The sequence below is a fragment of the Excalfactoria chinensis genome, chromosome 2, assembly GCF_039878825.1.
Source record: "Excalfactoria chinensis isolate bCotChi1 chromosome 2, bCotChi1.hap2, whole genome shotgun sequence".
Classification (NCBI taxonomy): domain Eukaryota; kingdom Metazoa; phylum Chordata; class Aves; order Galliformes; family Phasianidae; genus Excalfactoria; species Excalfactoria chinensis.
Genome location: NC_092826.1, coordinates 25399804 through 25426894, shown reverse-complemented (window position 1 = coordinate 25426894; position 27091 = coordinate 25399804). Strand labels below are relative to the sequence as shown.

The window sequence follows — 27091 nt, the reverse complement described above, 5'->3', positions numbered from 1 at the left end:
AAAGAGTCTTCAGTCCCAATTTCTGACTGCATCAGAGGTTTTAGTCAGTTCACGGAAGCGGCGTCAAAGTCTAGGTTTTACTTCTCCCTTTTCTTGCCTCTGCATAGGGACAAATGCTATAGAAATTGCTTGATTATTTGCTTGAAAATTGCTTTTTGAGTTCTTAAATTAGATATTCTCCGTGCATGAATGCAGTAATACTGTCTTACTACTACAGAGATCTTTCATCTCCTGCAACTTGATCTGTACTGATTGATGCTCGGCTGAACATGAGCTGACAGTGTGCCCGGCTGGCCAAGAAGGCCAACGACATCCCAGCTTGCATCAAAAACAGTGTTACTAGCAGGAACAGGGTGGTAATTGTCCCCCTGTACTCGGCATTGGTGCGGCCACACCTTGAGTACTGTGTTCAGTTTTGGGCCCCTCAGTGCAAGAAAGACATTGAGGCCCTGGAACGTGTTCAAAGAAGGACTACGAAGCTGGTGAGGGGTCTGGAGCACAGGCCTTATGAGGAGCAGCTGAGGGAGCTGGGATTGTTCAGCCTGGAGAAGAGGAGGCTCAGGGGAGACCTTATAGTTCTGTATAACTTCCTGAAGGGAGGTTGTGGTGAGCTGGGGGTCAGCCTCTTCTCTCGTGTAATCAGTGATAGAACTAGAGGGAATGGTTTCAAGCTGCGCCAGGGGAGATTCAGGCTGGACATTAGGAAATACTACTTCTCAGAAAGGGTGGTGAGGCACTGGAATGCACTGCCCAGGAAGGTGGTGGAGTCACTGACCACAGGGGTGTTCAAGAAACGTTTGGATGTTGTGTTGAGGGATATGATTTAGCTGGGAAGTATTGGTGATGGTTGGACTGGATGATCTTCTAGGTCTTTTCCAACCTTGATAATTCTGTGATTCTGTATTTGTTGACAAATTAACTTCAATTCAATCTGTCAGCAGGTAAGCCTGACCAAGACAGCTCAGTCTGAGTGCTCCTTTCCCTTTCAAGAAGAAGCTGACTGGCCTTTTTACTGCCACCAGATCAGCTAGGATGCTTCCATTTCATATTGTTAAATCACTCCCACACTAAATGACAATCTAAGCACTTTCTTCAAATAAAGTGTATTTGTGAGTGGGCACAGTCAGCCTCACCAGGCAGTTTTATTCAGTGCAGCGATGTCAATGTGCCCTTCTGTATTACTTTTCATTCTGGGATGCTGCTTCAAATTTTTCTCCTCTGTGTGTAGAAATTTCAAATGGTAGCAATAATTGACTGCCATAATGCTTGGTATTGGCCACAGCATGAATTCAGCAGACACAGCATGTGACATATAATAAGAAGGCAAGCAATTCTTAATTCTTTCTCATTGTGCAACATTGCTCTGTTGTTCTAAGTCACAGTACTAAGTTATCCGAGAAGCTATAAACGAGTACTTCTGTCTTTTTATTAATTTTATTACCAGATCCTATATTCTGTGTTGCTTATTATGTGTGTGCATCTTTATCCTCACATTAACAACCTTCTCTCTGAGTGTATTTCTACAAGACTTGTCCCCTGCACTGGCAATTGCAACACATCACTGCCACTGAAAGAGCTCTAATGGCTTATGCAACACTATCACAGACCTTTTTCTGGGTCAATACACCATTGCGCTAAGTGTCTTCTTTGCTGTGAACTTATTATGTAGTTATTTCACTGTTTCCAAAACCATCAATTTGCATGTTAAAATCAGGCTTACTCAAAAATATGTCAGATGCACATTCTGCTGAAGACCCATACATAGTTTAACAGCTTAACCAAGCCTGTTTCCCAAGGAATTAGTGACAAACAAAATCACTAGTACCAAAAGTGATGTGCTTAATAATGAAATGAAATGTGGAAATCAGCTTTTGTAAACAAGAAGACCAAGGAGATGAAGATACCAATGTTCTCTGCGCTGGTAATTATTTCCTAGAAATCTTTGTTTTCTTTCAGGGGATCAGGACTGTTTCTCCTCTGAACTCAGACAATGAGGGGTACTTAATTGCTATGCTCTGAATTGAGTTTGAGTTCCATTCTCTGGAAAATATTCTTGTTGAAATGAGTGATGGGAAAGAGTTTATGTTCTGCTGCCAGTCCAACATAGAAAGATACTCTGAATTTAAGGGCAAAAGTGGTTTATGTAATGTTTTGATTTTAAATAGGTAGTAGTTACTAATTATTTACGGTTGTTGGTATCTATAATAACAATTTTGTACACAATATGCAGTTATTTGTACATTTTGAGAGGCTTTAAAAATGACCTGTATTCTCAAAACAGGTCTGCATAGTGTCTCAGTCCTGAGAGAATACTAATCCGATCAGAATCCTTAAGAAGATTGAGGGATGCTAGTGCTTACTGAATAGGGATGTTCAGAGGTGCGTGAGTGAGAAATATAATGAAAAACAGAATGAATTATAAAGATAGCAGCTACATTACTGAACTTTGATTTCTGAATTGAAAAGTCTGTTTTGTGAGATGTGATTAACCAAAATGTAGCAAATTAGAAAAATTCAAATATGATTATAAATTTCAGTTTTGATTAGTTTAGGTCACAGAATCACAGAATTGTAGGAGTTGGATGGGGCCTCTGGAGATCACAGAGTCCAACCTGCCTACTAAAGCAGGTTCCCTACAGCAGGTTGCACAGGAAAGCATCCAGGTGGGTCTTGAATATCTCTAGAGAGGAAACTCCACAGCCTTGCTGTGCAGCCTATTCCAGTGCTCTGCCACCCTCAGTGTAAAAAAATTCTTTCTCATGCATAGATGGAGCTTCTTGTGTTTAAGTTTGTGCCTTTTGCACCTTGTCCTGTCACTGGGCACCACTGAAAAGAGCCCGGCCCTGTTCATTTGAGACCCACCCATGAGATATTTACAAGCATATATAAGATCCTCTCTCAGTCTTCTCCAAGCTGAACAGTCCCAGGTTTCAGCCATTCCTCGTAAGAGATGTGCTCCAGGCCCTTTATAATCCTCTCCACTGGATACCCCTCCACTGGACTCTCCAGTAGTTCTATGTCTTCCTTGAACTGGGGAGCCTAGAGCTGGGCACAACACTCCAGATGTGGCCTCACCACAGCAATAATCTATATTAAAAACCTCTGCTTTGTATGCATTCACAAGGAGCATGCCCTTGTGAATGCATACAAGTAGAAGCTTCCTCTGGCAGTAGGCTACATAATAGAGTGGGGTGAAGACAATATATATTTCAACACAAGTCTTACAAGTGTAATTTGTTTAATCAGTGATATTATCCATTCATGGGGACTGATTTTTTTTCAAGAACTTAAAAATCTGTTAAAGAAATAACTAAAAACTAGTTCGACCATCTCTAAGCTACTTTCATTATTCATATCACCTTAGCCTGAATCGGCAGAGGTCATTCTGGGTTGAAATTCAGAAAATCACCTTTGCTTTATATTTTCACAGCCTGTACTAAAAAAGAGTTTGGCTGACCTACAAGTCTGGACTTACAGTCTGCTTTGATTACATGTGCCACTGAAAAAGGAACTGATGTGAACTGTGCAAGATGGATAGCAGCTGCTTTACTAAGCTGTTTAAAAGCTTTTGTACTCCTGGCTGTAGCTGTTTGAGAGAGCACCTTGGCTGATTAAAGACAAAGCTTCAACCATACATAATACCCCTAATGAGCTTTCCTCTTTCAACTTCAGTGGATATAATTTAGTTTTAAATTGTCAATATTTCACAGCCAGAACAGCAAAGTTTAAATATAGTGAAATATTATGCAGGGGTAAAAAAATAACAACACCTAAAAAGTGAAGCAGGTGATGTTATATTCATTGTTCATGATCAGAGTCACTGTTGATTACTGCTGAACTGTTTGTATTTATATCTCTTCCCTGCTGAAAACTATGTTTAAAAAAACAAACAACAACAACAACAACAACAGAAAACAACAAATGCATTACAATCATACACCGACCTAAAAAGTCATGTTGGTGCAGTTGTGGTTGTGTGTGTGTGTCTCACATATTTCTAGAATGAAGAGAAAGGAAGATGGAGTGTATGGCAGGAAATCTAAACAAAGCCAGACTATGATGATGGGTGTATTTCCTGTTAGTTTGTGCAACCTTTGAAATCCAAAACAAATAGGAAAGAAAAAATTCAGCATTCTTTCTGAAGTCAGTATGCTGTGTCCATATTGCTGACTGTGGCACGTAATATAGTGCTGACAGAAATAAGGTAATAATGTTGGTATATTACTTGGGAAGAAAAGAGTATAGGGACAGAAAGATTAGCTCTGAGAGGAAGGCTTGAGTTTTATCTGTTATAAGATTCCATTCTGATATGAAACACTTAAAAACCTGAAGGTCCTTTGCCCAATAACACTACTTCTTATTGAATTTCTTAGACAAAAGCTGTTTTTTAGAGGCACCCTGACAGAGAAATATATAGCAAATAGATTTCTCATAACCTTACTGCATACGATGTTATTTCTAGATAGAAATATAAACAAACAAATATTTTCTCAACACGAAGCTTAATTATTTACCCACACAATAAAAAGGGCTATCTATTATGTGGCTATTTCATTGATTTATGAAGTATTTGCAGACGCTGGCAGGTTTCATTACTCCTTTGAAACCACATCCAATTCGGTGACATACTCACATAGATGCTGGGATCACCCAGCCCAGCTTGCAGTTTTTCACTAGAATTGGAGGCCTCAGCTGTAAATTTTGGGTTGAAGGCTAAGGCTCATATTCATCACTCTAGTTTACAGCCATCAATGACAAAAAATCACAGATTTATATGAAGAGTTTTCCATAGCTTTTAGACAAAGCTGGGTGAAGCTCTGTTTGTGATAAGACATTTTTCTCTACAATTTCCCGCTTTCTCAAATGTGGAACTTTAGCAAGAGAAAGTAACAAAATCAACAGAGCATTTGTTACCTTGGCACTTGGTATTTTCTCACAGTGCTTTTATAGCTGTTCAGGCACCATCCATCTCTGTGCAGAATGCAGGCCTTTTCTGCACAGTGAACAATGGCTTTCAAACCCAGCTTCTATCCTATGGCAACTCCCAAAGATCCTCTGCAACCTCTCCTTGGTTACTGCTCTATCCCTAGCTGCCGTGGTCCCTTTGCATGTCCAATATTGTTTTTTCCCAATCCACAAGCACTTTCATGACATGATTTTTACACACAGTGTTGACAGTTCTTCCAGAGAGTACAAGAAGATCAGATCATCTTCTTCGCTTGCACTTCTTACCTTGAGAATCAACACTGATATGTTAAAATGAAGAGCTTACCATAGGATCTAGTAAAAAATAAATCTTAGAATGCCCCTTTACAGAGACATTTGGTTGAGTATGACTTTCAGTGTCTTCACATAATAAAACAGGAGGCATTACTTTCAGAGCAGGCCTTGTTTATTGTTTCTGCCTAAATGCTCCCTTACGTTTATGTTCTGATCTTCATTCTGTTCAGGGTTAGGATATTCCCCTGTATGTATGTCATGTATGAGATTCAGAATTTGGTGATAGGAAGAGATTGATTTTGAAGTAGAAAACATTGAATTGGGAATTTGGAGATAACACTTTGTCATAAGTGCATGCTAAAAGCCACTTTATACCTCAGAAATGCTTCATTATTTCCACATACAGGTTTTCATGATATAACCACACAACTTCTAACTCACAGTCCTGCATAGGACCAGCTCACCTTACACATTCTGCTGCTGCATTGTGGTAATTGTACCAGGAGGCATCTGATTTTGCTCACATGCAGGACAGTCATTATTTATTATGTCACAGTTTAGGAACACAAGGAGTCTTTAAAATTTTGAGAGAAAAGAAGACTCATATGCAGAATGTGATCCAGCAGAAAGTACTGCTAAGACACTTGACTTTGTGTGGATAATTATTCTGGGGCCAGAGAAAAGCTTTGCAAGTCTGGGATTCCTACTGGGATTCTCACTGCTTCTGCTGAAATCTCCTTGCATTTATACAGAGAGGTTCTTCTAGTCTGCAAAAATCTCAGCAGGCCACGGTATTGGGTACATTATCATCTCTGCAGGTTGGGCACAGAGAATAACATGAAGATAGAATTTCCAGAATCTCTTCCGCCTCAGAAGGTGAGTTCTACACAGCCTTCTGAAGGTGGGAGCTCTGCATTGGGCCAAGAGAACTCTGAGGATCTTGGAAGCAAAAACAAGACCTTTGGTTGCTGGGAACTTATTAAAAGAGAAATCTCTAGTCTGCTGCCCTTGACCTCATGTACGTTATCTTCCCTGCCTTCCAAAAACTATTGGTGTTCCTTGCCAAGAAGTTGTCCTCAGAGGAACAGGAAGTGACTTGCTTACGGAACAGCTGAAACTTAGTGGTTTTTATTAGTTTATAAACCACTTTTAACTGCTTTGCTAGTGCGGTGTTGTACTGAGTCATGCTGGTGAGCTTCTGCTGCCATATCCATGCAATATACTCTTATGTACATCCTGTAACAAGGACTTACAGTTCACCATCTGGTGCAATTTTAATAGAAGTCACAAGAAGGTAGTTTGCAAGACTAATAGAGCATATGTGCAAGAGGATACATAGGCAAAAAGTCAAGATGATGAGTACTGACACTTCCACGTATAAAGAAGTAACAATAAACAAGGAAATAACAGTTGGAGCTGTGAGGACTAGGCAGGTATAGGCCACATTGTGAGACAGCTCAAAATATCAAGGAGTGCGGTTGGTGAGCCAGTACACCAGCCTGGAATGGGAAGGTGTGTACACAGATACGAGGACTGCTCTGAATATAATGCCTCCTATCTGATTATGTTTGCTCACAACCCCAGAGGCAGATGTTGGTGGAATGGCAGTAGGACTTGAACCTTCCCACCAATATTCCATTGCATTTTCTTGCTGTGTGACAGATGGCAACAGAGGAGAAGTTTGACAAAATGGTGTCTGACATGGAAGTGAATATAAAGCAAAGGTGTGGGATTGAAATCCTCCAAGCAGAAAAAATTGCACCCAGTGGCCTTCATGGATGCTTGCTGAACATTGATGGAAACCAAACAATGGATATGAGCACAGTGAGGCAGTGAGTGGTGCATTTCAGCACTGCTGACAGTGACAGTGAGTGACTTCCACTCATGCAGATTTTAATGAGCATGGCATGCAGGCTCTTGTTCATTGCTGGTGAAAATGCACCTCTAATGGTGGTGACTATGTTGAAAAATAGTGTTTTGTAGCTGAGACTTTGGTCTATCAAACACTGTCATTGTGCACATTGTATCTCTTGCAGTTTCCATGGAAATAAATAGAAAGCATTACGGAGCAACCTAGCTAAGTGTTCCAGTCAAACACAAACCCAATAATGAAATGCCCTTGATGACATCATATTTACAGTGTATAGGGCTTTACTCCATAGATGTAATTTCGCTGAATCGTGGCATAGCTTTAGTCTGGAAACTAAGGCTATTCATGTAGTCAAGGTTGTTCATTTTGGTATACTTGTTTACTTAAGCGTGTATTTCATAGCTGCCTATATCAGTAATAACCAGAAGTTGGCAGAGGCAGGCAGTCCTTTTCTACTGCACTGATATGCCACAAGACTTGCAATGTTGATACTTACATTATTATCTCATTAAAAATTACTAGTAAAGGATATATATATATTTGTAATACAAGGAAAGATCTCCCTCCACCTGACTTTAGTTTATGACCAAGTATTAAATTGTACAATTTAAGTTACACAGAACAGCTGGCACAAATCAGAATGTCGCATGGTTCTACTGGAGCAGAGACAACACTGTCAGAAAGAGAGGAAAAACAAAAACAAGACTGCAAGTACCGTGATGATCACTGTGTGCACTACTGCTGAAACCACCCTGGAGGACGATGCGTGTTTTATGTGACTACTCCTGCAGCTAGGATACTCACAGAAGTTGGCAACTGACTAAAATGAAGGGGGAAAAAAAGCTTTGCAGTGGAAGGACCTGTGCCATTTTTTCATCTATACTGACATTTTCAGTGATTTCAGTGATTCCAAAATAATAACGATCGTGGACAAACAGGATGTGTTCTTTCTGGTGCTGAGTCAACCACTGTGCTGGGATGTGTGAGATCAAATGGGGCCAAAGTGAAGCATAAGCTTTGTGTTGTCATTTGCCCAAGAATGAGTGTCACGAACAGTTTGGAAGTAACTTGGTGAACAGTTTGCATTTATTGAAGCTATCAGCACAGCTTCTGTTTGCACTTTGGGGTATGATTCAAAAGTACTATGAAATCCATAGATTTGTTTGTTTACCACATTTAAGCATGACCTAACCCTGAGAAACAAAAGCGAGCTGAAGAGAAATGTTCTTAGTTTCTAAACACCTTCACGACGTGTGGAGATTGCTCCAAATGAGAGCAAATGCACACAGTAATTGCTGGCAATAGTACAGAAATGGGAGATTGGATGACAATGGCATCTTTTCTACTCACAGTGTTAATGTCAGAGTCGTGAGCAATCAAAAGGGTACATTAATTATCTAATCTGTTCCCTGTGTTTGTATTGCTTGAAATGTATTTATAATGCTTCTATTGCCATGGGATTTGTGAACATTTGCTTTAGGAACTGCTCCTACACATTCTGTATGTGCTAGCAGGCCTCACTTGTATGCGTCATTCTACAGATTTCAGTAGCACTGTAGCAGAGGAGCAAGCTTATGCATCATACTGCATATTTACCTGAGACGTCTGAGCTTCTGCAGATGTATGTTCATGTACGTAATGTCTTTTTGCTATTGCTAATACATCTCGCTTTTTGTCCCTGTTTAGCAGCTTCTGCAGTGTTAGCTGTGCTGTTAGCAGCACCCAACTCCTTCACCTGCAGCATGGAGAAGGCTATGGGGAGACCTCACTACAGCCTTCCAGTACTTGTGCAGGAGAGGGACTGACTTTTTACATGTTCTGATAGTGATAGGACAATGGAGAATGGTTTTAAACTAAAAGAGGAGAACCTTAGGTTGGATGAAATTCTTTACTTAGAGAGTGGTGAAGCATGGGCACAAGCTGCCCAGAGAATCAGTGTATGCTCCATCCCTAGAAGTATTCAGGGCCAGGTTGCATGGGATCTTGAGCCTCTCGATCTATTGGGTGGCAATGCTGCCCATGGCAGGAGGTTGGAATTAGACTGTCTTTAAGTTTCCTTCCAACCTGAGCCATTCTATGGTTCATTCACGTGCTCTGCCATGAAACTCGAGTCACAGATGGGAGCCTGATGCAGGTGGGAGATGGAAAAGGAAGAAGCTGCCACCCTCAAGCCCCATTCAGGGCCAGGCCCACAACAGCAGCTTCTTAAGCCTGCAAGTACCATGCTTAACAGCATGTGACTTGATTTTAAGTACTGACTTTGAATTTGCGGATGGATGTCTGTGTGTGCTTAGCATGCATCACATACCATAGAAGCAACGTGACAAAGATTAACGTAATTAAAACCCCAGCCTCCAGTAGCGCTGCTGGCTCCACTTCCCTGTAAGCACCCCGAGCAGCTCTGAGGAAGCCTGCCATGCCAAACACTGTGTCGTGCTTCATCCTCTCCTTGTTCTTTATGTGGTGCTGCCTCTGACGTCAGTAGAGACCTGACATAAAGAGCACAGAGGAATTGGGTTGAAATGATTTTTTTATAACAAGATTAAATGGAAGGAGGCTTACCGAAACGTACAGAAATCTTATTCCTCCCTATGGCATAAATGAATATTTTCTGTTTTATTCTTCAAGGACACTTACCTGCATACGTTTCTATATGTGTGTTTAGGAGTGGCTGCCAACATGCCTGCCAGAAGGGATTTGTAATGAGCAAACAAGGCAGTGCCAGTACACTTCTAACATGCATTTCCATTTGCTATTCTACATCACACACACTTCTTAATAACTTTTGTGAATACAGCTTTGCCTCCACATTTCTGTCTTGCGGTTGCTAAATCCTCTTGAATAGAGGCATGCAAATGCGAGTGAACACACGCTGCGTTCATCAGGAGTAAGCTTTAAATATTTTCTGCCTATACCCAGAGAAAAGCCTTCAGTTTTTATATGGAATTTCCCAGCTGGTTCCTTTTGGTATTAGCAACAGTAACCACATTGTACCAGCGGACTTTTTTTCCCTCTTCACAAATAAAAACAAATGACGCACAGCATACAATGCTGAATGTAAATGATGGGATCGTTCCGGTGGTGCTATCCCAGACTCACACTGGCCAGCAGAGTTAGGACCCTAGGGCTCAATCGCAACAAAACCCATATTTGGATAAACTCTCTTAATAAAAGAATGGGATAAAATATCGCAGCGCTGCCAAAGTCAGTCCCGCAATAGAAAAATGCATTGCTCAGAGCGGACACAGCGCAACATTCACAAAGGACCGCCTGCAGTCCCGCTGGGTGCGAACGAGTGAGCGAAGGGACAGCAGCCTCAGCGGCGCAGCAGCAGCGGAGCTCGGCGCGGGGCTACCGTGCTCCGCGCTTTGTATGAAGCTCCCAGGTCTGCGTTTATCCCGTGCTCCCGTCAGTCGGGCCGGTGTTGGGCAATATGAAAACATCTGAAATATGCACTGCTCAGTTCTGTTCCCACGTCCAGCCGTGGGAGTGGTGATTCAACCGCTCTCGCAATAAGCGCGCATTTCCTACGAGGTGAGTGTACGCGAGCACCGCTCTACCTGCTTTCTTCTCCGAGAGCGACCGGGAAAGCACGCTCTGAAGTAAGAACCACGAGTGTCCTTTTCCTTCTTAAATGCGACCGCCGCTCCCCCAGCCTCCATATCCCTGTAAATCCCTTCCAAAAGCGGCACCTACGGGAGAACGATCCCGCGCCCACCGCACTCCGCCGGCCCGGCCCGACCCGGCCGTGCCCCGCGCACGGAGCCGTTCCCGCAGCCCCCAGCAGGGCGCAGCAGCGGCACGCCGCCCGCGCACCCCGCTCGCCCCCGGACGCGCTCGCACAGACGCGCCCCGCTCCGCAACCGCTGCCCCGGCCCAAGGTCGCAGCGCCCCGCGGCACGGCGCGGCACGGCCGGGAGCCCGCGTGGTGCGGGCCCGATGCGTTGCGGGCACGATGCGGTGCGGGACGCGGCCGCCTCTCGTTCCCCCAACGGAAACCGACAAAACGTTTGGCGCCCGACCGGGCCCGGCGCGGCTCCACGGCGGGAGGATCGCGGGTTATAAGCGGACCTCTCTCTCTCCGCCCCCGACCGAAGTCTCCCTCCGCCCCCGCCCGCGCTCCCCACCCCTTCCTCTGGCCGCGGAGAAGGGCATGGAGTTCGCGGGAGCCTATAAAAGCCCCTGAGAGCCCGCCGAGGCCACGGCGTTGCGATAACCGACGGAGCCGGGCCGGTGCACCATGTCCCATCACTGGGGGTACGACAGCCACAACGGTGAGTGCGGGGCACGGCGGGACGCCTTTGCCTGCCTTCCTGCTTGCTGCCCCGGGAAGCAGCGCCGCGGCTCTGCCGTTCCCTGAGCTCGGAGGCGCTTCGGTTTTGCTGCTGTAACCTTGAGATGCCACCTGCGTCTGAGCGGTGCGCCGAGCATCCTCTGCGTTCCGACACGCGGGGTTGGGGCAGTGGGTGCCCCTGCACAGTCTGGCTGCGTTCCCCTCATCTCGCGGACTGCCTGCGCCTCGCTCATCGGACGGGTTTTCCCCTCAGCCGTACAGGTGCCGCGGTAGCTCTGACCCCCGAGCCCTGAGCCACCCCGCGCTCTTTTGCAGGACCCGCGCACTGGCACGAGCAATTCCCCATCGCCAATGGGGAGCGCCAGTCGCCCATCAACATCAGCACTAAGGCCGCCCGCTACGACCCCGCGTTGAAGCCCCTCAGCTTCAGCTACGATGCCGGCACGGCCAAAGCCATCGTCAACAACGGGCACTCCTTCAACGTGGAGTTCGACGACTCCTCCGACAAGTCAGGTGAGCGCATCTGTGTGTGAGTGCGGGCAGAGCGCGGCGCTGTCGTTAGCGCTGCTGTTAATGCTAAGCATCACTGCAGCTGCAGGGTTTTTATTAGTAGTAGTAAAAATACACGTGTTGGAAAACTGGACTTCTCTTAGAAGAAGCTGCCTGAGCTGCCCTGCTTTAAACTCCGTGGAAGTGAACTCTTCCTTTGCTTCCTTTAAGGAGGATTTGGGTATGAGCTTGAATGGGGAGGGGGAAGGAAAAACAGAAAAGGTGGATTCTAAGAACAGTTCTAAGTGCAGCTCATGGTAAGCTACTGAACAAATGGTTAATGAGGAGGCAAAAGGCACTGCTGGAGGAAACGGGCTGTAGAATAACAGAGGATTACAGTTACTGACATGGAGCAGAAATAGTTTGAAAATAGTTTCTTTGGTTACCAAAATATTATTTCATATTTCTGAAGCCAGTATGCTCCCAGGTTAGTACAGAAAAAAGAAGAATGATTAGGAAATACTTCTTTGTTCTTTTGTAACTTAAAGAAAAATCCATGATGTTTCTTGACTGAAGGCTTTCTAGATACAGACAACGTATACCTGGCTCATTCCCTTCAAGTTTTCAGGCAGGCAGCTGGCCTGCCAGGTCCCACGGCTCACTGTGCCATGCCGTGAGGTTCAGCACAGTGTCCTGCAAACCCTACAGTAACCTTGATAGAGGGAATGGCCCCATCGGCGGGCAGGAGGGAATCTAAGGCTTGGCTGCAAGGAGGGTTCTGCAGGTTGTCCTTAGTTGTAGTTTTCCCGTGGCTGGGCTTGCAGAAATCACCTTGCTGCAATAAGCGTGCCTCTGTTTTGAACTTAGAGAGTAAAACCAGCTTCACTGTAAGTCACTGCTTTCTCCAGGCAGTGCCTGATTTAACTTGTGTGAGCAAGTTAAAAAGAAGTGAAAAAGATCTTCTGAGTTCTTAGCGTTTATTGCTCTGAACCAGTGAGGGGCCGGAGCTGAAGTGCGTGTGCTTTAGCAATGTTAGGATGAAGAAGTCCCATCAGTGCAAGCACAAGGAAGGGATCCTGTTTTCGTTCACCAGATCCATGCAAGTCTGCTCTCATTGAGTCTGAGGAAGCAGCTCTGGGTCCTCTCAGTGTAACGCAGCTTCTGTGTGGTTACTCCATGCATAGGTCTGGGAGTTTGTATCTGACAACATAGGAGGGAAAAATGACAGGAACATAAAGTAATCTAAAGGAACATCCATAGGAAGAATGCTCTTTCTGAGAAGTCAGTGCAGAACCAGAACATCTGTGACGGGGATCTTGTGACAGATAGGCAGAGATACCGCTCTCAGAGTGGGAGGGCAGAAGATGCAAGTGGGAATGCTCTCAGTGGTTCTGTCAGTGAATCAGAAACTGATGGGTGTTTGGGGGGGAAAGAAAAGCACTAAACGGTTCTCTGTGTATCCAGATAAGGGCAGATCCTTCAATATCACACTTCTATTGAAAATTACAGTGCCCAAAACCTACCTGGCAGCACCCGTAGTGGCTTCATTTGTATGCAGCTAACTGGGTAACCTACTTTCTTTGTGGCAAATAAAGCTGTCTTTGACTTGTCTGTGCTTGATTCACTCCTGTTCCTGAATTTTGAGACTAACAGTATAATGATCTCTCCAATTCCTGGTTAGACAGCAGTCACGAGGAGAGATTATGTGATGTTCTGTTATGTGTTTCAGAAAACATGGGAATAAAACCCTGTGAATATTCCCCGCAGGCTGTAGTGCTTGCTTCCATGATCTGTCCCATTGCAGTAAGGAATTATCTGTGGCAGTAGGCGTAAAATGAAGCAGTAAGATCATTATTTGTGAATAATCTTCAACGCATGAGTAATAGCGCACAAAGATGTAGATCCATTCATTAAGTATCTTCAGGCACATAACAAATGACACAGCAGTTCTGAGCATTTTAGCACTTGTGCTTTTAAGGTGTGCAAAAGTAGGTCTTGTAATAAAAAGTACATAGTGAAGGTAGGCAAGAAAGCTGAAATGTGTTTGCATAGAAGTCTCTGAAAGCAGTTACTTATTTCAGTTCAGAAGATAGTGAATATTACAATACTGAATATTAAACAAAAGGGGTTACCAGAATGTTCTACATTTTGATATGAAATATTTTCATGGAATGGCCTGGGTTGGACAGTTACCTGATTCCAAGCCCCTGCTGTGGGCAGGATTGTCGCTGTCTGTTTGGAATATTACATGTGTGAACACAGGAGCTCCTGCCTATATATAAAACTGAAAATTTAAGGGGTTAAAAATAGCATTTCTTAAGAGGATATCCCATTCAGAAGAAGGTTTTTCTCCCTTTTGCCCTTTTAAAAGATCTCTTTACTAATAGGTGAAGCTCTATAGATGTAGCACTTGGCTTAATTTCTAATTAACCATCCCAGTAACATATGCAATTTTCCCTTTACAATTATGTTAAAATTGTGATCACTTTAGTACTAGACTTTGCTCTATTTTCTTATTAATGTAGATGTTAGTAAACATGCTTAAAAAAAATCCCTGTTCCTAAGCAATTAAACACAAACCTTCTATTTCAGTTCTTGTAGCGCAGCCTTAGAATTTCTTGGGCTATGTGATGGCTGTGGTATTCCCCTTCTAAAGCTGCAACTGGTTCCTGAAGTCTGTTTCCTTACTGTTTCACAGTTGCTGGCTGGTAGAACGGATGTATGGGAAGTAAATTGACAACTTGGAATTGCCTCTTTCTAAACATTTTTATTTGCTGAAATTCCATTACTTCCTCTTAATAAATTTTTGTCTCCTATCTTGCTTTCTTTCCCTTTTCTGGAATGTTTTCTTAAGCATATAGGAAACAAATAATGGATTTCTGCCTTCAGTTGTTCCTTAGTTTCTCTTCTCTTCTTGCTTTTTGAGTTCTTCTGTTCACTGTCTTGTAGCAAGTGTGAGAGTGCAAGTATTTGTACACATTTGTGTTTAAGTTTTTATAACCTAAAGTAAAAAGCAAAACCTCTATATGGTAGAAGTGTTGCCAGGAATAGAAATACAGTTTTAGGTTTATCCTCTCTTGTATACTGGGACACGTGTCAATCCACTGGTGCTGATAAGCCCTGACCTTTCCTAGTATACCTTATTTTAGGAGTTTTATAGCAACTGAGAGCTTTGTATCTCATTCAGGGTACCTACATAATCATATTGCAGTCTGCCATAAGGAAATGTGTATTGTGTCATACGCTTTGAAAGATGGAAACAACTGGTGACTTCTCAGAGCTCTAAAACCACAGGAAGTGACTGTGCTCAAATGAGCCTCAAAAGCATGAACGGCAATTTTATAATATACATATATATATATATATTATTTTCACTCTTAAGTCCTGTGGGAAACTTTTTGGAGTTGACCTGTAGCCTGATACTCAAATGGGAAATGCTTGTAGCAGTGAGTGCTCTGTTCTGTGTTCTCTGATCACGTGTTTGTCAAAGTCAGCCATTAATTATTCCGTAACAAATAAAGATATCACATTTTAGCTGTAAAACCTATCAGAAGTGAACAGTAACTCTGGTGTAAACCTCTAAAGAGGTCACTTCTGCATGTAAATGAGTCTCGTTTCCTGTTCTTTCCTTGCTGCTGTGCTGTTGATACTAAAGTCCAGCACAGGCTCTCAAGTAAATCTGATGTTTTTATAGAAATTCAGCCATGATGAAACTTTACAATTATGAGGAGACCTGGGAAATGAAAATACTTTATTAACCTTGGGACTGACATTCCCTCGGAGACTTTCAGTAGTCATAATTGATTACTCAATTCTCCTATGATGGGAAATATTAATGAAGATCCTTCAACTGTCTTGAATTCTGACTCCGTACACAGACCAATCTATTTTGTTGTCTTTGTTGCCAACAGTCGGTGCATTAGCAATGTGTGGTTAGCAGTGGGTTACACTGGAAGCTGTGCGGTTGTTGCTCTCTTCCTATACTTCTATCCCAGCAGGTAAACTGAGGAAGAAACATGCAGATCTGCTGCTTTTAAGGCCAAGCTTTTACGCAGAGTCACTGCCAGGCATCTATTTTTAGGCTTCCCAGCTCTGCACATGTAACATTAGCTACACCAGAATAATATTGGAGGTTATTGGTATATAGTCATAGCTTGAAGCTCTGCAGTACAGTATGGGCTATGCAGTGTCAAAACCCATCTGGATCATAAATCAAGGAACTTATGGCTCAAGGGGACTGTGTTCAGACACCTGCTTATATGTCGCAAGTATTTTTGTGCACTGCCTGACCAGAAAGTCAGAGGTCCTGGAGTGTGTGATCGCTGTGTAACTTTGCTGTTCAACTGGTATCAGTAGGAGTTACAGAGTCTAAGCAAGAGGGTGGTTTGAGTGTAGCGCTTCAAGGAAATAGGGAGGAAAATGATAGGGCTTGAGATCAGTTCTGCTTAATTCAGGCCTAAATTTCTTTACAGAGCTCAAAAGTGCCCTTCCTGACTTTAACCAGCTTGCTTTATTTATCTCTTTATTTATTTACATGTGCAACTTCTGGGCAGAAACTTGTCATGGCTTTTGCATGTAAAAATCCTGTTGACTTCCTTCTGCTCTTCCAGATTTCCTCTCTAGAGGCATTTTTTTTACTACAAAACCAAGTTACCATCTGAGTTTAGACCCACTTGACTGCGTTATGTCTTAACATTTTCCTAGTGCTGGATTTCACCTTGACTGTTCTTCCCAAACAATTTGTTCACTTACTTTCATAAGTGAAAGGGGTGTTGAGTGCCTAGAGGCCATATTCACACCTTCCTTCCCCTTGCTCACCTTCCTTATATCTCAGTAGTGTGAGCACCATGTTCACTGCATTATTTCCAGCACTGTAAGCAACCTCTGAGGTTAAGTGTTATAGTTACAACTGTCAGAAATGAAGCCAGTTGTTACTCTTAAAAGAATTTTAATGCTTCCAACTCAGTACTTTGGAAGTCTTTGTCAAATAATGTGGGTTGAAAGGTTAAGACTGAATGCTAATCAGGGATTCCCTATGGAGCCGTATGATACATAAAAAATCTCTCCTAGTCCTGAGAGCAATGGGTTTCAGCATGTGAAATGAATAGTACCCTTCTTGTACTAGGGACAATACATCATGTGAACAGATTGTTCATAACATAATGCCAAATTTTCATGTGTTTAATACTCCCAGGCTGCATCTATAATTAATTTAAAGCGTATTCTGTTCTTTTAAATAGCCACTTCTCTTGCCATTTGCCCTTAATTCACTCTCAAGTGGACGTTTCCTTTTCTACAGGTATATGCACACATTTACATGCATACAAGCATTCCCCCTTAGATGTTTGTTGGAATCACGCAAACAAATGACCTGAAGGGCTGACAAGGAAAGATGTGAACCTGAATGACTTAGGATGGTTAAACAGGTCAGAGCCTTGTCTGGCTGCTGTCCAGTCTGTGCCAAGTAGTTCAGCAGGGCTGAATTGAAATCACTGAGCAGCTGCTGATACACACGTATGCAGACATGGTACACATCGGCACTTGTTTAATTCTGGTCTATCTCTCAAGAACATCCTTCCTACCTTATCAGGCTAGCCCCCTAGCTAGGTCATAGCAGGGCTTTTTTGCATGTGAGATACCAGTTACGTAGGTTCTTTTGGTGAAGCTCATTACAGATATTTTCTGCAAGTGTGATCTCTATCATCATACACTTGCGTCCTGTCTTACTCTCCTGCTTGTCATGATATAGTGTCCTAGGAGGAATGTTTGAAAGAGATAACGGGAAGAAGGAAACATCTCACAAAATGTAATGTTCTGTACTCCACGTTTCACAGAAGTGACAGCTCACCTCAGCTGAACCCTTTAGACTGTCAGATGGGGAAGTCCATCCTTGCATAAGAACACAGGGCTAATCCCTGAACATACTCATAAGAGCCTTTTTATGCCATTAATAGTACATGGTGCTTGAGATGTTTTTCTGCTTTATCTCTGCAGGGCCTGTTTTCTAATGTACAGATATCTGTGTATATACAAATGCCTACACAATGTTAACATTGTAAATATATGTACATTACGTGTACATATCTGTAATGCTATATATGCATGCACATATCTACTGGAGGCAGATTAAAAAATCATGGCTTTCTTTACGCTAAAGCAATCTGTGCTTTGGGCTGCGCTCAAAGGTATATGCTGGACTGTCCTGTTGCTATGTTTTAGTTTGGTGGTATCTCATCTAGAACTACCTTTTCTATTTTGAGCTCTTGATGTCCATCGTGCTGCAGTGGGCTGATTGTTTCTTCTCCTGGAAAGAGTTTTGCTGGCAGTGATTTCCATTCAAAGGGTATTTTCTCATTCAGCTTTGTCTCAGAATCATGAACTTTAGAACAACGTTTTCTTATCACGCCGATCTGTATAACAGGAAGGAATTCATTCTGTCTCAGGAAGCAATCTTATAGTTCAGCCATTTTGATTGTCTTTGACAAGTTTATTGCTTCAGTGAGATTTATTAGTCTCCTGCCCTGTTGCATCCTTATGCAGGGAGCTATGGTAATTACATGGTATTCCTGCCTAACTTAGCGCATGTGGCTGCTGCCACTTCCTAAAGAAAAATATGAAGTAGTCCACAGAATTTCCTGTGAAGCTGTCCTGTTCTACATGGGGAAAAATAACTGCCCAGTGACTGCCTTTGGGAACAGCAGTGAGGTTGTATGGCCTGAATGAGCAGCTGTCCTGGGTGCAATGCCCCTTGGTTTCTGTGCATTTCCAAATATCCCATGAGCATGTAATGGAGACAGAGATGGTTCAAATTCTTTATCCCAGAAATCCAAAAGTTAATAGAACTGTTTGTGTGGTTATTTAGCTTTCCATATTAGCTCTGCTAGTACTTATTTTCACCTAATTTAGAAAATGTTATAAGGTCATGTAACAGCAGTGCAGTGTAATTGCTGGATGTTAGCAGTATAACTTCTTCAGTAACTCGTGGAAGGTTGAGAACATTTACTATTTCTTAATGTAAGCAAAATGGCTCCAAGTCTGTCTCACTGCAGTATTTCGAATAACTGTCAAACAGAAGAAAACCTGCATTTCCAAGCTGTTACCTCTTGAATTGCTAAATGTCTGTAGAGACCAGTTCATTGATGTAGATTGAGAATGAGGAATCTATGGGAAAATCATGTGTTTTCCAAGTTGCCCAGCGCTGTCTTCACTCTGCATCTGAACCTATGCTATAGAACAAAAGGGGACAGAGCTACATCTGTGTTTTCAGGTTGGTTAGAGTAATACTGAACTCAAAAGCAAGAGAGCTAATGCTGAGGTGCTCAAATATGGATCAGAATTTTTCCCATCCCTCAAAAAAAAAGAGAAGAGCTGAGCTTCTATTTTCAGGCCTGAACTGATGCTTATGTCATATGTACAAGGGTAGGGAAGTTCCCAATGGAAATGTTGCTCGGATGCTCCAGGAGTTTTTGCTTTACAGAAGCTGGTAACGTTTATTCATGGTACACAAAAAAAAAGCCTAACTTGTACTGAGGAAAAAATAATTACAATATCTCCACATTTATATTTTAAGTTTAAATGTTAATTGTTTGGAAAGGCTGGAAAATACTAGGGAAAAATAATAATTGCTTAATGGAGGCTAGAATGAGAAGGCCTGATGTGTAACTAAGACTATTGAGTTTGTATTCCTTCACACTAATCTAATTATTACTTTCTTTGAATGCTCTGCTGTGAGACAAAATAAGCTAGTGCTGGATTTGAGAACCACAGAGTGAGAAAAGTAAGCAAAAACTGCGAAGAGACTTTGTGCATCTTTTAAGTTTTATGAAGCTATAGCAAGCTTTGTGTAGAAATAACACCACAAATGGATTTGAGAATATTGCATGGTTTTGCTCTTCAGCATGCTTTCCATAATGGCAGATTAACCCTTGCTATGCTGGTGCTTCTGAAGTTCGGGAATGGTGAGTCCACGGTCCATTTGTATCTGCAACAAGCAGCAAGTCCATTAGCCAAAGGAGCTGCAACTCCATGGCATCATTTTTAAATGAAACATGTTATTGTGTGGATTAAAAGATTTTGCATTGGTAAAGATGTAGCACCTAATTACATTTTGAAATGGAGCTGGCGCACATTACCAGTAACCATTCTGAAAAAAAACACTTGTTCCAATTCATAGTACTGTGCTGGAAACAGTTGTGCTCCTTGGCAATTAGAATGTGTAGAAATACAGGAGTAGAATGAAATATGTGCCTATTTAATTACTTCAAACAGCCATTCCTCTTTGTATTACGTAGTTTGGCAATAGGCGGGGTAAGTCTTGCTCTGTTGGCTATACGCAGTGAAACTGTAAAGACTATAGTGGAACATATATTCATGATTTTCAAACAGAAATGTGTTGGCAGACTTCTAAAATTATTTGCCAGAGAAGGAGCTCAGGGCAAATGCTGAATTTGTCCACTGAACCAAATTCTGCATGTGTAATGCACACAAGTGGAAACTAATGTGTTTCATACATCTTACATCTAAATTCCATGTATTCTGATTGTTTACTCAGATCCTCACCACTTTGAGTTCCTCCATTTCCAAGGATCCGTATCTATGTTTGTCCATGCTTTTGTATAATCAGAAGAAATCTGAACAGTGACCTTTTCCACTCTGCATTTGCTTTATGTTTTTCACACCTGCACGTGTGACTGTTCCATGTCTAGACTTATTGCAGACCGAGGCAAGCATCTTCTTCACTCCACAGAATCATTTTGTTTGTGGCACATGTACAGAGCACACGTACATCTAACACCTCATGTCGGCACTCTTCTGTCACTTGATATATATATATACTATGCACCTATATACAGAAATAGATTTGTAAGATTATAGCATTTCAAGTCATATTTTAAAAATATTTCTGATTTTTTAAATATTGGCACCCCAGGGATTTAATAGTGAATTTGAGACACTTAGAAAAAGCACAAACCTGTGTGAAACCTTGCCTTAATAACTTAGATACATATCTCCACTGAACAGGACTGTTTGCTATTGTTCCAGGCTTTATGCTGCACTGGAGGAGATACTGTCTGTGCCTTCAGCATTTGGCAGTAATGGGGCTTGATCCTGCATATTGTAATGGCGATTGGTCACAGAATAAGTACAAAGTTAAAGCTAACAGGCAGAACTGGAGAGTTTCCTCCTGTGTAATTGAATGTGTGGCTGGGCTGCACATCACAGGAATAATGTCAGATAGTGGGGAGCATAAGTTAATGCCTCATTTCTAAACCAAACTTAAAAAAAAAAAAAGGCTTCTGCAGCATTGCCGTTCTCACCACTGTTCTCTTACATTCATTACTGGGAAGAAAAAGATGGGATGGGCAGAGCTGGATCTTTGCAATGCCTTGTGCTCTGCCCAGTACTTTACCTTGCATGTGCTCTCAGTCAAGTGTTTGGGTTTAATTTGGAGTCAAAAGTGTTTTACTTGATCCAGTTCACCACACAATTTGCCTTTATGGATAAACTGCCCAAAATGAGAGGATAGAGTATGTTACTAAGATAAAGATGATTTGGTCTTCAGGTATACTTTCTCAGAATAACCTTAATGTAGAACTGGTCTTTTTCTTGGACTTTTTTATTTATTTGGTGACAGAAAAGTTACATTCTTAACTCTTCCCTTGTCACCTGTAATATTAGCATGCATAGTTGCTGATGACACTCACTGTAAAGTCACTGATGGTTTCATATGTTTGTTATTGACTTGGGCTTTTTGCAGCAGCATACCACTGAAGACAATCTGGAGTAGCACGAAGCATGCAGAGCATTAAACTAATTCACTTAGGAGACTTGAGTGGGTGTTCCAGTCTAAAGTGAGACTTGACAGCAGAATTTCCAGGAGGTGCTAATGGAGGCTTTTTGCTTTGCAGTGCTGCAAGGAGGAGCGCTGGATGGAGTCTACAGGTTGGTGCAGTTTCATATTCACTGGGGATCCTGTGAGGGCCAGGGCTCTGAGCACACTGTGGATGGCGTGAAGTATGATGCAGAGGTAGGATGTGCTTTGCCTTTCCAGTCTTCTGTGTCTAATGAGTATTTTGGTTTGTTTTTTCACCTTCCCTTGTGGTAGTAATAGCTCTAGAAACCTTCATGGGGCAAGAGACTGGGGGATTACCATAGATGATTTTGGTGCAGTACTACATTAGGATCAGCCCTTTGCAAATCATATAATCATAGAATCAGTTTGGAAAAGACCTTCAAGATCAAGTCCAACCACAACCAAACCATATTATCTAGCTCTAACAACCCTCTGCTAAATCAGGTCCCTGAGCACCACATCCAAATGGTTTTTGAACACATCCAGGGATGGTGACTCAGCAACCTCCCTGAGGAGCCTATTCCAGTGCTTAACAGCCCTTTCTATAAAGTTCTTCCTGATATCCAACCTAAACTCACCCTGGTGCACCTTGAGGCCATTTCCCCTCATCCTGTAGCCTGTCTCCAGTGAGAAGAGACCAACCCTGCTCTCACTGCAGCCACCTTTCAGGTATTCAAAGAGAGCAGTAAGGTCTCCAAAGATAATACAGAGGTTAGAAATGTATGACTGCTGTGAAATACCTTTTTAACCCTTCCATAAATGCACATGTTGATTGAAGATGGCTGCTGTTTGAATGAACAGATGGAGGGAATGGCCCCACAAGTTTATCAGCTTTGATGCTTTTTTCTGAGATAGGATTCACTTTGGGCATATCCAGAAAAAATCTTGCCATTGCCTCACATCTGTTCACGGCACCATAAATACTTGTTCAGCTTGAGCTGCAAATATTGGGAAACAGCCATATGAACTAACACTGAAATAAAGAATGAAGGAGCATCTTTGCTAATGTGGCTTGGTTATTCTTGGGATATCTTTTTCAAATGCTTTCCAAAAGTTCTGGATGGTTCATTGGTATTTTTCTCTGGTTTTTTGTTGTTGTTGCTGTTTTCTGTTTTTGTTTAGAGTGAACGTCAGAACTATATTTAATGTCTTCTGTCCTTGCACTGAAGGACCATGTCTTTGTGTTGATAGGAGCTCATGAATACCTGGCTATATTAGAAGTACTGTGTCAAAATCCTGTGGGTTTTATGTAGGAAAAACTCATTGTAGAGATAAGAGGAGTTTTACCAGACTAAAAGCAGGAAGATGCAGCCCACAGTTTGCATTTAAAACTCATCTGGGAGCAAGAGTCAGAAGCAAAATAAAATGCATGACAGAAATCTCTTTGCATAAATGAAACTTCAAAGTTAATGAATTATGTAACAAATTCTTAACTGTACACAAAAGTTTTAAATCTCAGCAGTAAAACACCATCTGCTCTTAATGTTTAATAAATTACTTTCCTGCATCCTCATTTGTAAAATATTATGGATGGAATATAATTTTCACAGTGCTCCATGTTTTCTTGTTCCTAGCTTCATATTGTTCACTGGAATGTAAAATATGGCAAATTTGCTGAAGCTGTGAAGCATCCTGATGGTTTGTCAGTGGTAGGCATCTTCATGAAGGTTAGTTAAACTTCTTTTTCTACTATTTGTATTAGTGTAGTACGCTTACTACGTTGCATATGGAACCAGGAGCCCAAAACATAGAATAAGGCAGTGTTATTTTATAGCCTGTAAGCCCAGAACTAGTCAAATGATGCTTCAGATTCTTGATTTTTCTGTACATACAAAAAGTGTACACCTACAGTGAAGTATGACTGTCATCTGTCACTGTGATGACCCTACAGCAGCATGCTTGCCTCCATCATAGTGGCACTGCTGTGACCTGGACAGTGAAATGATTTGCATTACTGACCAAGTAGTGTATATATATATATATATATATATATATATATGAATCGGTAGTAAGACCAGTCTAATTAACAACTATTTTAATTTCCCTACTATTGTTAAATGTCCAGAGCATTTAATATCAGCCAAATTGTCATCTCAGCTGCTTGAAGAAGGTGATTGTAATTTAACTGTGCATACTCTCTCCTGGCCTCACTGTCTTCTATTAGTAGGGTGACTTCTACGAAAAAATAGCAGCTCAAATCCAAAAATAAATCCACATGCTGTAAATTGAGGTAATAATTTTATTCTGACCAGTGTCCTCAGCTGACCTGTTTGTGTTGTCAACTGGCTTGATTTTTAGGGAGACATTTGCTGTCACTTCTGCTTAATATTCCTGTTATGTAATGAAATGGTGATAAGAAAATGTGTTACAAAATGCGTCCTTGAGAATTGTAACAGAAAACTAAGGTGTCATGAAACTGTGCCATTAAGTTCTTTTCGTGCTGTTTGTGTTACAGGTAGGGAATGCCAAACCCGAAATACAGAAGGTTGTTGATGCTCTGAACTCTATTCAAACCAAGGTAATATTCTGTATCTGTTACCACATTTATTTGTCTTTCAGCTGCATTGAAACCTGTAAGGTAGGAATCATCCTGCAGATGAGAAGTTTGATCAGGATAAAAACTGAGGAAAAAATTAGCCTTTTGTGTTTTAAAAATTGTATAAAGCATATATGGGATCTTAATGTGCTGAGTAATTGGAAACTATAGATATTTATTTAGTAGTTAAGTACAATCACAGTGGGTAAAGGCCTTTGCCAATGATCCATGGATGGAAAAGGTAAAGAACGAGACTGCCCTGTCACCTTTGTCAGTCTCCATTTGCCATAAATGGATGTTGCCTTTTACTTCAGTGGGCAACAGGTCTCTCAGTTTCCATATTCCCAGGGTAAAGTGCATTAGAAATCTCACTGCTCCTTCAGGCAAGATCAAGTCATATCTGTAAGTGAAAAGCCCATAATTCAGCATCTGAAATGCTGAAATGTCTTGACTGCCTTGAAAAATAAGGAATACAGTGCTGAATGTACATGTTTCCTGTACTGCAAGAGGTACTCAACCCTGTAGTCCCAACCCAGTTTCTCCCTTCCTCCAAATATAGAGCTTCTGTAGAAGACTGCAGTGTGACAAGCCCAATGTTTATATGTTGTCACTTCCTTGACAGTAGTCTGCCTACTTTCCTTATTGCAGGGGAAACAAGCTTCTTTCACAAACTTTGACCCCACTGGACTGCTGCCTGCTTGCAGAGACTATTGGACGTACCCTGGCTCCCTGACCACTCCACCACTGAATGAATGTGTGATCTGGCATGTTCTGAAGGAGCCCATCACTGTCAGCTCTGAGCAGGTAACTCTATGGGATAGCGCCAATTGTACTGATTGCTTTGACTCAGTCGTCCAAGTGATCCTTGAAACAACTAATGTCACATAGTAATATGAATCTGAAGTGGTTGCCTTTTTCTGGCAAGCTCTACTTCTTTATGTGGAAGTGGAGGTTGATGTAAAATGCAAGATTGTCCTCCATTTGGACAAAGTCCAGGCAATGTGAAGAGTTTTAAAATGTAATCAAGTTGGAGGTGCCGTGTTGTAAAAAAAAAAAAAAATAAATAAAAATAAAATAATGTAGGAAATAGATGGAATACATGAAAAGACTATTTGCATATGTAAATAAATGCTAGCATACTGTGAGCATCAACACATTTGCTGCACATGCACAAGTTATCTATCTGTGCATACTCACCCTCAAAACAGCAGGTTTCTACGTATCAGAAGAGCATTCATTCTGCATTTGCAGTAGCGTAAATCTGTAGCTGATTGGGTGATTTTTGACATTTTAGAGCATTTCCATGATATACAGAACTCATTTTACGAGGACTGCTAATCACAAAACAGGCAGGGAAATCCTATGTATAACTGGATTCCAGAAGTCATCTGTCTGAGAAGGCTCCCATTTTCTGTTGTGCTGCTTGAGGAGGATGCAACCTTGTGGGAAGGAGTCCATTCAGATTAAATCAGTCCTGGCCCAAGGTTTCTGCACCATCCATTAATGAAATTACAAAGAGGCAGGATTCTATCCTGAGGTTTTCATCTGTGTGCTCAGAAGTTATAAATAAATCTGGAGCCTATAAATATAAACTAGTCCTGAAGGACTTTAGTTTACCCTTCAAACTCTTAAATCCCATTTATGTATGGCAGCCATCCTAGAACCATACTCTTAATTCTAGGGGTTTTATTCATCTGATGAGGAAGTTCAGCTGATCTGTTGTGGGGTCTAACATAATAAGGGATAGAATAAATGACAGGGAAGAATTGTTGGAAATGGTAATCATTGTTATTGCTACAATTCAATTAATAAACTGTAACTTTTAAGGGAACCTTAAAGTTAATGCAAGTTATGGCTATGTCTCACTAGGTCGTTAGTGTTGATAAGAAATTTTAGTTGAGTCCCATGGATTGAGATGATGAGATATAATTCAGATAGTCCTGTTGGAATGAGTATCTGAGGATGTTTGTGCCTTTTTCCACAGATGTGCAAACTCCGTGGCCTTTGCTTCAGTGCTGAGAATGAGCCGGTGTGCCACATGGTGGACAACTGGCGCCCATGCCAGCCTCTAAAGAGCAGGGAAGTCAGAGCTTCCTTCCAGTAACCTCAGTGATGAGTGTGTTAGAAACTGCTGTGTTTGTGAGGATCCATTTTTTTTGCTAAGCACAAATCAAACCTTTACCATGTGTGCCCTGGCAACATCTCATCTCCCATATTCATTCTCTCTTTCGTTCTGCATCTAAAATGCCATCTAATGCAATGTGAAAGCCTCTTGGTCAAACAGGAAGGGGTTCTTAATGTGTGAAGCTGGAGGAAGCCTGTTGGGTGGCTGTGTGCATTTTGATGACTTGCTGTGACTGACATTTTGGTATAACAAACAATATATTGGCTGTTTGGGAGAGCATATGGTGATAACAAAATAAGCCATTCTAAGAAACCTCATCCACTGGTGTGATAGTACACATAACTAATGATAACTTGAAGCTTTTTCAAAAGCACAGGAATACAAAAATATAGGTATGGTATAGTATAGGAAAAAAGTATATTGAGAAGGAAAAGTGAATACTGAAAATTAGTTATTAAGAAGCTGACATGTATATATTTTGAAGACCATTTTGCATTTTTACCCATGCTATCAACAACCTTGACTATGTCTTCATGGTAGTGTGTTGGATTTTTTTAATGAAAAATGTCCTAAATTAAGTATTATCTTTTAAAATTGTTACTGTAGAGTACAAAATATCTTTTCACTGAAATAATATATGCTCTAATTTAAGGGGGAAATAAAATTGTATTTTAGATAACTTCTCTAATAAATCTATACTTATA

The 27091-nt window shown here is 41.6% G+C and overlaps 2 protein-coding genes across 2 annotated transcripts in view; one reads left to right on the top strand and one right to left on the bottom strand.

Annotated features, from left to right (window-relative positions):
* Positions 1-11339, bottom strand: part of LOC140247673 (uncharacterized) — a 17440-nt gene extending 6101 nt beyond the window's left edge. The window contains exons 1-2 of the mRNA XM_072327490.1: positions 10651-11339; positions 9399-9579 (exon numbers count right to left, since the gene is read on the bottom strand). Of these exons, the coding sequence (XP_072183591.1) occupies positions 9399-9579; positions 10651-11339 (870 nt within the window). The remainder of the gene's footprint in view (positions 1-9398; positions 9580-10650) is intronic.
* LOC140247674 (carbonic anhydrase 2) lies at positions 11224-27091 on the top strand. Its single transcript, XM_072327491.1, has 7 exons — positions 11224-11364; positions 11700-11897; positions 21782-21900; positions 23301-23393; positions 24182-24244; positions 24911-25066; positions 26247-27091. Exons 1-7 carry the CDS (start codon positions 11331-11333, stop codon positions 26364-26366), a joined length of 783 nt encoding a protein of 260 aa, XP_072183592.1. The 5' UTR covers positions 11224-11330; the 3' UTR covers positions 26367-27091.